This window comes from Varanus komodoensis, unplaced genomic scaffold, assembly GCF_004798865.1.
Source record: "Varanus komodoensis strain SLA01 unplaced genomic scaffold, ASM479886v1 scaffold4, whole genome shotgun sequence".
In the NCBI taxonomy this organism is placed as follows: Eukaryota; Metazoa; Chordata; class Lepidosauria; order Squamata; family Varanidae; genus Varanus; species Varanus komodoensis.
The window spans coordinates 53,997,230-54,011,611 of record NW_025335941.1 but is presented as its reverse complement, the minus strand read 5'-3'; the positions used below and the strand labels follow the sequence as shown (position 1 = coordinate 54,011,611).

General features: G+C 41.6%; 1 protein-coding gene across 1 annotated transcript in view; it reads left to right on the top strand.

Moving 5' to 3' along the window:
• CNTN5 (contactin 5) overlaps positions 1–14,382 on the top strand; it is a 312,385-nt gene that overhangs the window by 92,087 nt on the left and 205,916 nt on the right. The window contains exon 7 of the mRNA XM_044441829.1: positions 11,216–11,318. Within this exon, the coding sequence (XP_044297764.1) occupies positions 11,216–11,318 (103 nt within the window). The remainder of the gene's footprint in view (positions 1–11,215; positions 11,319–14,382) is intronic.

Here is a 14,382-nt window from a genome sequence, read left to right as displayed (position 1 = left end):
TTGGTTTGTGAGCCCTCACTAGCCTCTGATGGTGCTAGAATACTCGAATATGGATGGGATGGCAGCAAACTGATGGATATGGAGGCTGGAGCAAACGCTAAGGAAAGATACAGAAATGGTCCAAACAACTTCATCACTTATTGCTTTCTTACAAAAGGAAAAGAATACTCTGGAAATTCAGAACAACCTGAGAGGAAAGGAAAGAAATCTATGTCAGCTTCCAGATGTCTCCAGATGTTTTTAGGCTATCCTCAATCCGCCCTGACAATAGTAAGGGAAGACATTGGTTGTCCAACTCCTGAGGACCCGCAGTTGTGGAAGGCTACCATAGAAAGAGGGAAACAAGCAGCTTAGCAAGGAAGAAAGGCTAGACGGTAGAGGCTTTATTGTGAGACTGTCCTGAGACCATTTGGTAGTGGACGATATACAAAAGTTTTACATAAATAAACAGAGACACAGTACTGATGGAGGTGAAGATGAATAAAATAAAAGAATTTTATTTTTATAAATTTTATTTATTCAAAAATAAATAAATTTTATTTATTCAACAAGAATAAAAGAACGGTGGGGGGTGCCATTGGAAATCTGCTCAGGGACCTGTAGCTATTGGTTCAAAGGAATGATGTTACAGAATGTGCTGAAAGAAAAGCCTCAGCTTGGACTTAGGGACAGAGACAGTTAATGAAGAAGCTATTTTGATGTGTCTTTCACTGTCATTGTTGAGCAAAACTCAGTACAGGCCCCTTCAAGAGATCAGTTCTATCCATGCAAGGGTGCTGTTTTCTGTAATGGGCTGAGGACTCTTCAGTTCTGAAGAATCCATTTGCAATAATCCTTCTGATGAGTCTGAATTTTCATGGGCTACTACTTCCCACTCAGAATTCTCAATTGTAAGCAATGCCACTGGGGCCAGGCATCTTGTGACAAGAATGCTCCTGAGACAACTTGTCTATATATTTATCTTCATTGAGGCAGCCAAATAATATTATAGTTTTACGTCAAATCCTGCAACAGTGTAGGAATTCACTTGTATATTCACTTTATATTAATCTTTTATTTCCTCAGAGCTCTGCCTCAAAGGGAAACTTATCTCCTTGATACAAAGCAAATTAAATAAAAACACCAAGGAATCCTTGAATGGTTTCTGAATAAAATGAATACCTCATTTGTGCAGATGTCCTTGACAATCAGTCATTCCATACAATTCAATTTCACTTGGTGCAGACTTACAAAAACAATTTAAAATTCTATCTGAAGAGATAAAAAGTTTCATCAGGAGGGGGGAAAAATGGATCGTGCATCATTTCATTAACTGCCTTTTACAATGCGTTAGAAACTCTGAAGGATTATTTAATAAATGTTTACAAGCAGCGGAAAGATCACTGTTCGTTACAATACAACTTTGGAGTCTCGGTTACCAATCAGAAACATTTTTAAAAAACACCTTTGGTGAATAAAACTGCAGGCAACTCCCTCAGAATAAGGAAATGAAAACTCAAGGAGTTTAAAATATTTGCAGTGCAATAATAAAATGCAGTCATTTCAAGTTCATATATTTTTATGATAATGTTACCCCACACCTCCTAATGGCTAATAAAAGTATTGAATTGTATGTGATTTCTTTCTAACAAAGAAATAAAGCCACTGAAAGGTTGTGCCATTTACTCATTACAATCTGTTCCAAAATGTATAGCCACAGGTAGGCCTCCTATCACAAGAGATTATTCAGCTAAATCCTGTGCATGTTTAGACAGAAAAAGACCTACAATTCCCAGGGGGCTGGCTAGGGGAAGCTGGGACTTACAGGCTTCTTTTCTGTCCAAGCTTGCATAGAAGTGTGACTTAACCAGATGGGATGTGGGAGATCTGACAGAAATGTTGGAGAAATCTACAGCAGGCTCAAATAAGTTCAGATACAAACCTGCACCATGGATTTCTCTACACTGTTTGTTCCTGAGTTGTGTAGATTCTGCAGGCGTGTGGACCATTTTCTATTATACATAATTTTATGCGAATTTAGTTGTAGGAGAATCTGTTAAATAGGTGCAAAATGCTCATTTCATCCAGAGTCTAAAGTGTGAAAATATGCATTGGGTATTGCATATTCGGGGACAAGGTACGCAGTTTCAGGATTGCAAATTTGCACAACTCTGAATTTGCACAGAAATGTTTGAATTAATCTTCACAAAATCCAAATCCATCAGTGGCCAGACAATAGAAAGAAAGGTGCCCAACCATCCATGAAACATAGGTGTGATGGATTTTACACTATCCGTATACCCTTGTTCTGTCATTGAAACATTACTTTTGCAAAAAACGTAGACCTGAGGACTGGCACTGAGGAGGCATGGTTTTGGCTGAGGTTTCTATTTAACAATTTGCTCCACAGTTATGCTTTTGCCCTGTCAAGAGACAATAAACACAGGTATGCTGGGGGAGTACAATCAAAAGAATATTACAGTTTATTCAGACATACAGGAAATGCATGCAGCCTGTAGGAAGCTCACAAGGGACTACAAAGATGGATTCTGTACAGGATGCTTTTATAAGCTATTAGTTATGAAGGCAGTTTGGGAGAAGGTGGGAGATCAGGCAGGTAGTTTGCAAGAGGCACATGAGAGTGGAAATGAAAGGGCTGAATAGATTAAGGCAAGGGACAAAAGAGGAAGAAAATTCCAGGACAGGCAAACAGTAGCGACATACAGGTATGAGAGGGGATGTCACGTGGAGATGGGTAGAGACGTGTTCTCCCCTGCAGAGGAAGGCAGGACACACTCCAACGGAGCAAAGCGCAGGGAGCCAAGGTTCCGTTTGGATGCCAGGAAGCACTTCCTGACAATCAGGACCCTGAGGGTGTGGAATGGGCTTCCCCGGGAGGTCGTTGTGGCCCTATTGGTGTGGGTGTTCAAGGAGAGGCTGGACGTCCACATGGTGGGCATGTCGTGAGTGGAGCCGGCTGGTGCCGGAGGTCAGATTAGATGGCCTGGGAGGCCCCTTCTGACTCCCTCTGTTTCCTATGTTCCTATGTAGCCTATCTAAAGTGTACATGAGGGAAAAGACCTGTACGATAATTTTCTGATCAGATCAGGATGCCCTTCTTACCAATCTAAAACGATTCTTGTCAATTTCAAGCCTCATTATTTCCTGACACCCCCAGTAGCCCTAAAGACCGCACTTATACATGTTGTGGTTGGATTGTATATAGACGTCCCATGACTGGAGTTCCACTCGCCATACAGGAAGGGACAGGTTTGGGGGCTTGCTTGTTTGCTGATTATTCCTTTCCCCCAGAGGCCCACAAGTCCAACTATCTGAGTAGAAGGGGGAACCGGGTGCTACAGAGAAAGGGAGGATAAGAAAAACTCACCTCTGTGTTCCAGTAATGAAAGGACTCCAATCCCTCCGTTTGCTTACGTTAACTCTGCTTTTACCCCATTGTCCCTGCATATTTCATAGTTTCATGGGGAGGTATATTTGCACTGTGAATCTGCTTTTAGTCACCGTAAAAGACATTGGGAAACCAAATCATAAGCTAACTGTTTCATGTGGTAAGAGCTGGTTCCTGTATTTGCCCAGCAAAGGATGGCTGGTGGTGGAAATGAGTATGCCACACTTTTGAGGAGCAAACACCTCAGGTGCCAGATGAGCTGGACAGTCCAAATTTAGGGTTGTATCCAGAAGTGTTACCCCTATAATTCATTCAAGCACAGGAAATTGAAGTGAGATTCAGGGCATAGCTCATACACTGAAAAATCTACAGGGAGTAAAGGATAAAGCGGGGGGGGGGGGGAGAGAACAGTGGAAAAGGGAGCTTATTCATTCATTCATCTCTATGATCCTTGTGTTATATTTAGAAATTAAAGTTACTCTGCATGTGTGTGGGGGAGCACATTTTACTTGCAGTCACTCTTCAACAGCTGAAAACAGGAATCATTTGAATTATCTGCAGAAGATATTTTATCACTGATGATAGCAAATGGTTATCTAACTCGTATCTAGTTTTCAGAATAGTGGGGGAATCTGAACAACTTACAAATTGCTAGGCTGGGCATAGACTACTATTTATCCTTCTGAGCTGAAAATGCTGCCCATTTTTGAGGCCACAAAATGGGATAATATATTCAAGGAGTACAAGAAAGTTTGAGGAGCCGATTTTCAGGAGGTGGCAAGCTTACCAGAACAAGTGGCAGCAGTCATCTTACTCCTCTCTCTCTCTCTCTCTCTCTCTCTCTCTCTCTCTCTCTCTCTCTCTCACACACACACACACACACACACACACACACACCATCCTCTTGTAATCCTGTTCTTTAGCTACTAGCACTAGCAGCCAGCCACCTTCAACTTCAGCTACATCATGATGTAATGACATTCCAGAGGCATTATGAAGAAAGTAAGATGGTGGACTCTTCTGGCCAATATTTCCTGTGACTTTCCCTTTATAGAATCACTGAAAATGCTCTGCACCCACCAATTCCAGATGCCAAAATCAGTGCTTCAAAATGGGAGGGTCTTTTCAGTCAACACCCTCCAGTTTTGAAATGCCCTCTCTATAAAGACCCACCTGGATCCTTTGTGGTGAACCTTAGGGCATTAGTGAAGATCGCTGTATACAACCAAACATTCTAGTCCTCCTTTTTTGTTGTTTCAAAATGCAATATCATCTTTTTAGATCTTCTGCTGATGGCTTTTACTTTGATTAGATACTGTAGTCTGAAGCTATCCAAAGTTTCGTATTATGCTTTTCATATTGCTTTATGGTTTTAACATTTCTGAACTGCCCTGAAAAGTTCCAGCTATTGAATGGCATAAAAATGTAATGAACAAACAAACTTTGGCTCAACTCAGGTCTTAAACTGAAGGCCTGAGGAATCTCAGCTGTGATCAGAGCAGGAAATTTTGAAAGATTAGCCACCCTAGACAAAAAACGGTCTTTCATCCCTATATAAGCTTCCAGGTTCAGGGTTGATTCTTTTCTGAGCAACATGAAAACTGTTCATGGTTCATGACAAACCGTCTTCATCCCCTCTCACTTCTTGCTTCATCCTACCATGGAGGAGCCCAGGAAGTAGATTAATACCTACCAGATCCATGTCCAACACCGTTATTTTGCAATTACAATCAGAAGGCCAAAAGACAGGAGTTTAACAGATCTGCTGGCACATCATTACTGCTGGTAAACTGCTTCGTTTAGTCAGCTAGAAGCCATGCAGGCCTGATTTAGGACCATAACAAGGCCTGCATTTGATTGCTGCCTTGTAAAGTAGCACTTTGCAATTCGAGCTGCATAAGGCACAGATCCAAACTCATTCTCCCCAAGAGGAAGAGGCCAGGTATGGACTGTGCCTAAGGAATTACTGCACATAATTTAGTGAAATCAGAGTTCCACTTGACTATTGATTTGACACAAACTGACTACTGTTGTCAATGGAAAGTGCAGGTGTTCTGTTAGCCTGCCTGCTAATTAACTGTTGAAAGATTTATCTGGTTGTACAAGACCTTGGGCATCCATATGACAGCTCATTAATACATGTTGCCAGGGAAGATGTTGCTTGCTTGCGTGTGTGTGTGTGCTGGCCATAGTCATCTCTTAAGCATCCTCAGGCTTTGGGGGAAAGCATGTTCTAGTCTTGTAGGAGTCCTTCCAGCTTTCAAGCCTTCTGGGCTGACAGATTGGACTCCCAACTCAAACCAAGACAAATGTGCAAGAAGATTTTGGCTTAGCAGGCATGGTGATTACTTATACAGCTAGGTATTTATTTATCTCTGAGTTTGCAAACTCTAAGCCTTTCTCCCACCCTTATATATTACCTGTCTGACAGCTTTCCCTACGGTCCTGGCATATGACATGGAGTCCAGCTAGGAGCAACTTGTCACTTCCTGTCATATGTCAGCCTGCTGAAATGATCTGATTACGAACAACAACCATTCGGCTTCAGGACAGAACAACTCCACTGTAACAAGGGCAATTTGTTGCTATAGGCAGTGATATAATGGACTTTAGGATTGTTGTTGCTGAAGGAGGAAGAAGGCGCTTTGAGCTTGTCTGGTCTTTATTACCGAGGAAGTGATGAGATATGTGCATTTGATTGTGTTTTGCACAATGCATGTGGGTCATTTTGGCAGACAAGCATTTCTCATTTATATAGCTCATTTTAGTTTAATTGGATATCAAAGATAGGAAAAGCAATCCTACTTTTCTATCTCAATCAATTCTAGCTGAGTGAAAGTGGGGGCGGGGGGATGCAAATAAAATAGGACAGACATTATGACCATCGAAGGCGTCGAATGAAAGAATGCTTACTTTTGTACCTCGCAAAAGCAGCCATGTGGAATTTTTAAGAAGGAGCAATGGAAGGGGATCATAGATTTTAATTGTCAAAAAGCATCTCAAGGTAGAATACAGGGCTACGCATGGCATCTGGCAAGTGTGTTTCCAAAATATATGGAGAAAGTGGAGAGCTGAAGGCACAACAAATACATTCAGCAGACTAGAAAGATCAACTTACATTGGAAGAATGAAATATTTTTTTAAAAAAAGTTTTAAAGTTTTTTTAAAGTTTTAAAAAAAGATATAGTTTTGATCTACAATAACAGCATACTCGGAAGAACATCTGTGCACCAACACTGCGTTCATTCTTTGGGTGCAGAGCCTTAAGTGACCAAAAGAGCCCCATCCAGTTGCAAGAAGCCTAAGGGTTGTGGTGGTCAGCTCAATGAATATGAGTGTGTGGCTACTGTGATAAATTCCTTGTCAGGCACAACTAGGAAAGGAATGGGAAAAAAGCGTATCCATATTGTATTGCCCATAGAAAAAACTATGCATAGAATACTGGGTACCTTTTAGTGGATGGTGGGCCTGGAAAGGGATATCATAGAAAGGACAACCAAAATGAACAAACAATTTGAATAACACCCTGAGGGGAAGGGTTACAATGTTTGGGATTGTTTTTCTTGGGAAAGGGTTGTTTCCCAAGAAGGAGTAAGGAGTAGGCATGGTAGAAAGCTGCAGGTGTAGAGAGGTGTAGAAAGTTATACAGGAGAGGCATGGTAAGGAAAGCTGCAGGTGTAAAGAGGTGTAGAAAGTTATACATGGTGTGAGAAGAAAGTGGAATGGGAAACATTTTTCTCCCTCTCGCATAATATTAGTGTCCAGTGGGGCATCCCATGAAGTGGATAAATTCAGGACAGATAGAATGAGGTACTTCTTCTCCATGGAATTAAGCTGTGGCGTGCACTTCCATAGGATGCACTGACGTGGCCAGCACTGCAAGGGAATTAGATTGATTCATAGACAAGAGGGCTATCAGTGGCTACTAGTCACAATGCTGAGACTTGATGCATGTGCTCCTGTAGCCGTTACTGGGGCTACTTGCAGGCTTCTCACAGGCAACCGATTGGCCATGTGTGGACAGAATTGTTGGGTGAGAATGACCCCTGGTTCCTTTTTATATTCATAGGTAAGATCTCACCATGAAGGTAGAGGGAATCCCAAGGGTTGCAGACATACAAAAACCCTTAGGGAAAAATATCTGGAAGAGGAAAAGAGCAAAACAGACAGTGTTTGGCAGCTACAGAAAGCTGGAGCAGAGGGAATGAGGTGAAATGTAATGGAGCATCCTAGAAAAGGGCGTGTCTGGCTGGCATTCTGTACTGCAACATTTTTATTGCAAATCTCATTTGTGAAATCCCAGTAACTCCAAAACATTCTGTCCTTCCTTTCCCCATCCTACAATTCTCTAGCTTTATTTCAACTCAACAATTAATTTATTTCTAAGCATCCAGTATTAGGGTAGATCTAATAAGCATACATTCTCTTTTATGACTCTTTCTTCAGGTGTGTAATAAGCAGCCCTCATTCCAGTATAGAGAATGAACTGTGTTCCAGATTTAGATCCCCTTTGCTGTGGATATTTGACAATTAATCAGACTTGTTAGAGATTCTTTCAGTAGCCTGGATGATTTCAACAGTGCTATAATGAATCATTGCTGTATTTTTGAACTAAGAGTTTTAGCAATAGAACACTGGGCATGATCCAGCCATGATTTAGCCCACAGAATTCCCATAGTTCAAGAACCAAGCAAGCAGTGCAACCCTGTTCGTGATTATTTAGAAATGAGCCTTGTTGAACTCACTGAGCCTTATTGACTGGTATAGGTATAGTAGGTGTAGATGCTTCTTGAACTTAGTTCTCATTGAACCAAACTTTCGTATTTAACTTTCTCTCATTTTCTTTATTTATTCCTGTTAATGAGAAATCCTTCATACTTGGAATCATAGAAGGAAACCAACATCGTATATAAATGTGTGTGTACGTGTACACACATGCACACGCTTGCTATATTTTATCATTGATCTTATTTTATCTATTATAGATTGCCTTGTATATTTGTTATGCACCTATAACTCAATTTATAAGCACTAGGGCATTGAAAGCTAGCTTACACCTAGTCACACTAGTGTTTTCCCCCACTATACTGCCTAATTAAACTAGTATTCTGCAAATCAGCAAACTGAAGCTTTCCAAATTTCTCTGCCTTCCACTTCACAGCTCATTCCAGCACAAGATTGCAAGCTTTATTAGATCTCCTTTTTCATTATAATGCATGTATTTTTCTGAATGTATGCCTCAGTTATGCATATCTTTGAAATGGATGCATTAATGGGTATCTGTGCACATTTTTGGAAGGACTGGTTTTTCCCTGGGCAGCTGACAAATGTACACATGCAGCCAAACAAATTTTTGGTGGTCCAGGAATCATGATGCAGGCAGACTTCAGCATCAGATCACATCCAGATCTGCATTCAATCCAGAAAGGGTGGACTGGACAAACTGTGATCAAAACCAAACTGAATTTCTCATATATTCCTAACTCTAACTGACTGTAAATGTCCAAGAGTTCAGGCGGAGGCCTTTCCCATCACCTGCTACTTAATCCTTTATAGTGAAGGTGCCTTCTGCAAGAAAAGCATCCATGTATCACTGAACCAAGGTCACTCCTAAATCCCAGTTTATTAGGCATAAACTCAGTTTATTAAGCAATGTTCAGTTTTACTTTCTCCCATTACTAAATGTCTCCAGATCCACTTTAAGATAAGAAGTGGCCAATTTCTTCACTGTGCAACCCCTGCAAGTTTTTTCCCCTTCTTCTCCTCTGTCACAGTATTAAAATTCTTTTGAGCTAGGGTAGTTTGAAGAACACTCTCCAGCCAGTGGGATAGGAATGATGTGACTGCAATATTTCTTTCCAGGGTCTCCAGTAGAACCAGTGGAGGTTTTACCAGTCTAGCATACTGCAGAGCAGGATGCTTTTTAGGGATCGCCAGAGGACATGTTTGTTCCTGAAAAACAGGCTAGCAGGATTCAGCATTGAAATACTAGTTTGATAAAATACAGATACCACACCATGTTACAAATGGGCAATAAATATTACATGTGGTGCTTCAGGATTTGATCATGAAGCTCCGTCATTTGCATGTGCATGAAATTCTCTCTAAATTCCCCCAAGTTTCCTGAATTTTTTCCATACCATGTAAGCTAAACATGGTGGTAGCTAAATATAGCTATTCAGTGGAATAGCTAAGGCAGGAATGCAAAACCTCAGTCCCAGGGACCAGATTTGGCCTAGTTGCTGTCCTGAGCCAGCCATGTCCCTGGCCCCACTCTCCTTCCTTTAGCTACCCTTCACTGGGTGCTTGTCCAGCTTTTTAAATCCCTCTGCCACTGTTCCCATAATGTTTCTCCTAAGACTTGGTTACTGGCTCAAAGAGCTTTAATTGAAATTACTTGTTATTCTGGGCTCATCACTGTCCACCTTCAGCAGGACCCACCATGTGGTCCCTAAACACTTATCCTAAATGGAATTGGCTCTTTGATCTGCATGCTCGCGCAGCAAGTGCCATAATTAGACATGGTGGGGTCTTGAAGTAGGATTCAAGACACTAGATAAATGAACCTCTATTGGGCTCTAAGCATACAGCGCATTAGACTGATCCTTTTCATAAGGCACAATGCAATTTTCCAGCCTGGGCCCTTGTCTGTCTGCTTTGTGTCCCTTAGAATGCATGGAGATTACCAGATGCAAGGATTTTTCAGGCATTCAAATGTGTCTGAAGGAGTCAGGTGAAGTGTATCTGAGAGCTTCAATGCATTCGAAGGGGCACAAAGCAGAGGGACAAGGACTCAGCCTGGAAGATGCAATTCCCCATCTTGCCTTATTGCTAAGTATTCTGGGGGAAGGGGGGCATGACAGTCATCCCCCCCCCCCATGTGAAGCTTCTGGGAAGCCTCTGTGACCTAGGCATACCTGGACAACAGCATCATCAACAACCCACTTACCATCCATAAGTAAGATTGGGGTCTGCACATCAGATTTTATGTGCATAATCTCTATTCAAACATTATGTTTGCATGTGGATCTCCATGGTTGTCAAAGATGGTGCATTTGATGGAAGTGTGGGACACATAAGAACTCAAAAGACCCACTAAATCAGACCAAAGGTCTATCTATTTAAACACCCCCAGCGATCAACCAAATGTCCATGGGCGGCCCATAGGAAGTTTCCTAGTCCCAATATTTATAAGAACAAAATGAGAGAGTTAGATCTTAGACTTACATCCAGGCTAGGTATCCTTTAATTTACTTCTGAAAGGCAGACAGTTCAAGGAGATAAAACAAGTCAACTGTTTAATAGCACAGAGCCAGATGAATGCTGTGAAGAGGAGATGAAGGATAACAGATAAGGACAAGAACTTCCTCTCCGATTTTATTGATCAGTGTTACCATTTTATGTGGCCATCACAGCTCATGCCTAAGCCTAGCAGTAGCACTAAATATATGCACAGTGTTCTAGGTATGCCGCCCAAATCATGCTTTGAAGGAAGTTTCATTAGTTGAACCATGCATTTATTTCCAAACAACAGCCTATTCTCGCCAGCCTCTCAGCTTGTAACAACTCTAGTCTTCAGCAAGTCTGTTGTGATTTATGAGCACATATGAAGACAGACAGTCATGGAACCATGGCGAGCCACCAGTTGTTGATCTGAGACTCTGTTGTTTTGCTGAGTTGTAACCATTTCCTTATATAATGAACTTCTTGGCCAACTATCTAGCTGTTTAACACCCTTGCCACAGTGGCTGTGAAAATACGCTTTCTACAGATGGGAACCAACAGTGACATCCATTTTATTTTTAAAGACCATTCTTTATTTCCCAGGTGTGATGGGGGAATATGAGCCGAAAATTGAAGTCCATTTTCCATACACAGTTACAGCTGCAAAGGGATCTACTGTTAAGATGGAGTGTTTTGCACTTGGCAAGTAAGTACATATTCTTCCATAATTAGGCACAATTGGTTATTACAATATAACATATTTCATCCTGGGCTCTATTATGGAGCAGTGTTTCACTTTTGCAGCAAAAGCATCCCTCCACTGATCCTTATGCTAAACCTGAATAAAGCACTAATTGTGAAAATTGATGGCAAGCCATTACGAATGCTGTACTTTGTCAAGCAAAGGTTTGGCCACACACTTAGTCATAGTTAAGGTAGACCCATTGGGCAGTGTCCAATCCAGCATGTGCCCTGACATAAATAACATACTGCTAGCATAAGGGACCTCCAGTGCAATTCAAAACACTTCAGCTGGCACGACAGGATTCACAAGAAAAATGATTGTGCTAACAAACTCGACTAGCACTGTGCTAGAGTGCCCTCCTGCCAACCGAGCCTCAGTCTTATTGGTGCTCATGCCGCACTAGATACTGCCCAGTGAAAGCAGTGGAGCTGTAAAGAGGGAGCCCAGCTCTCCTGAGTTTCTCTCTTCAGAAGGGATTCTTCAGATTCAAGGGGGCAGAGGGGGCAGGTGGCTTCACAGTTACAGGATGAAGATATGCAGAAAGAGTGTGATAAATACCCTGCCTTGGAAAAGGAGGAAGACATTTCATAAAGGGTAGGATGGAGCTTGCAGGGGAGTGCCTTGATCCTGCAAGAAACACCAGGTGAAGTGAGTGGACCCGTTAAGAAGTGTCCAGTATTCCCATCATCTAGACTTCAAGCAGAAAGAACTAGTCCTGGGTGGAGTCAGGACCTTTCTGAAAGGGAGTGAAGGAGGCAGAGTTTCTGTTTGGATCCAGCTGCTCACATGGGCAGATGCTACTCTCACATCTGAAAGAGAACAGCACTTTGTTTTATGCTGTCTGTAAGCTTTAAAAGAGGACTATACTGCTAGTTTTGTCTTAGCTTGCTGGAGAGGAGAAAAAAGCAGAGGAGGGATACCTGCTCCTGACAGAAGCTGATATTAAACAGGTCTAATTTAAGTGACCTATTTATTTCTGTTACCTTGTGCTGGGTATGACTAAGTCTGGATCCAGTACAAAGTGCCCAAGTGATGGGACTCAATGTTTTGAGCTGCTTTGTTGAGACAGGAATGTGTAGGATCTGATGCTAGCAAATCTCAACATTTGTAATAAGACATAACTTGAGTGGGTGCTTGTTCCACTTAACACATGTATTATAGAACATAACACATTTTCAATCTGAGATGCATTTTACTTCAGGGTCATTCTGAAGTTCAACCCAACAGCAACCTTTGGTCTCCAAACTCTGCTGCAAAATGTTGTTTTGAACAACATTTCAGCTTTGGATTAAGCTTTGGATTCAATAAAGTACATTTTTGTGCATCAGGAGATTCTCACTGTTCCTCTCCACATTTGGTGCTTACCTGCTTTTCATTTACTTACCTGAAGTTTGGGGAAGGAAGTTGGAGGGTTAATCAGTAAAGCCTGAGCTTGCTTCTATCCCAAGGTTAGTTCAGATGCAAAATTCTACCATATTGGAGGCTTATTAAAGACTTGTGTAGTACTGCATATTTTTGAAACATACACATCAGTTTTGTGTATCTTTGCAATGTGTGCATTTTCCTTCCATTGATGAAAGTGGAAAGTGTGTACATCTTTGATATATGCACTTTTTGAAAAGTGCAAACTTTTCAAAAGAATGCATGCTGTCAAATGCAGGGTTTTTGGTCCATGAATTACACTGAAAGCTTGGAAATGTACAGATGTCAACCACAGATCGTGTCCAAGTCGTGTTCACTCTGCAAGGTGAAAACTGAGTCAATTCTGATTAAAAAAAGCAAAAGGGAACACATTTCTGATTCATCCTGTTTGGAGATGCAGAGCAAAAGCAGTGTGGTGTAGTGGTTAAGAGCATGGGACTGGGACTCAGAGGATCAGAGAGTCACAGACTCTCAGCCCAACCTACCTCACAGGGTTGTTGTTGTGGGGATGAGATGGAGGAGGAGAGATTATGTAAGCTGCCTTGAGCCCTTTGTAGGAAAAAGGGAGGATGTAAACAAACAAACAAACAAATGCAGGCCTTTCCATCTTACAAAATAGCATGAGATGACCCCAAGCTGATCAGATGGAAACCCTGCCTTGTCCAGCATCCAGATTCTGGGCAGGACTCCTTACAAGTCTGATGCAAACTATCAATCCATTACCAATAAGTGTTATTTGGAGTGGTTGATGAATTAGCAGCCTAAGACCACAGGCTGATTTTTCCTGAGCAGATGCTCATAAGCTCAGATGCTTACAAGCGGAGAAGGGGAAGTTGAAGAGGCTTGTGCACTGCTTGGAATTGGTATAACTCTATGACCCCAGACTCCTTCTCTCTCTGCCCCCTGTCCTGCCTCTTTTTCCCTACCCAGGGCCAGTGGTGACCTCAAAGGGTCAGCCAGTATGGTTCTTTCTCTGCTAACCGTGCAGGGCCAAGGTGGAGACTCAGCCTTTGAAGTTCTGCCTCTGAGAACCTAGGACTTTGGAACTCTGATTCTGAAGAATTCTATGGCCTCTCAGTTGGTATTGGGAGGACACTCTAAGGATACGATCCTATGCATGTTTAAATGGGAAAGGGAGGGGGGGCTGTAGCTTCCAGCTTGCTCCGACAGCACAGAGTTTTAGGTCTTCTGTCTGTCTGTCTTTTTTTCTTTCTTTCTAAACATGCATAGGATTCCATATGAATCAATAATTAATTCAGTTTACTGAATGCAGAAATTGATAAAACAATAAGGGAGAAGCAAATTAAATGTCTTGTATTGATTATGAAAGCATGAACCTTTCCAGATTTATATCTCATCACATTCCATGGGCATGAGATGGGTGTAACTATCTACATTTTGAAAGCAGAAAATACAAAATATAGCTTACATTAAATCCAAACTAGCTTGCATATGCCTTACAGTAATCTCCAAAGTTTAGGCTAAACATTAAGGACCGAAACATAAAAGTGGGATATCTTACTCTTGGACAATGTCACATACAGTGAAAAAAGATCATCTATGTAGTCTAAGATGAGAAGAACTTAGAAGAACTCTGGGGAGA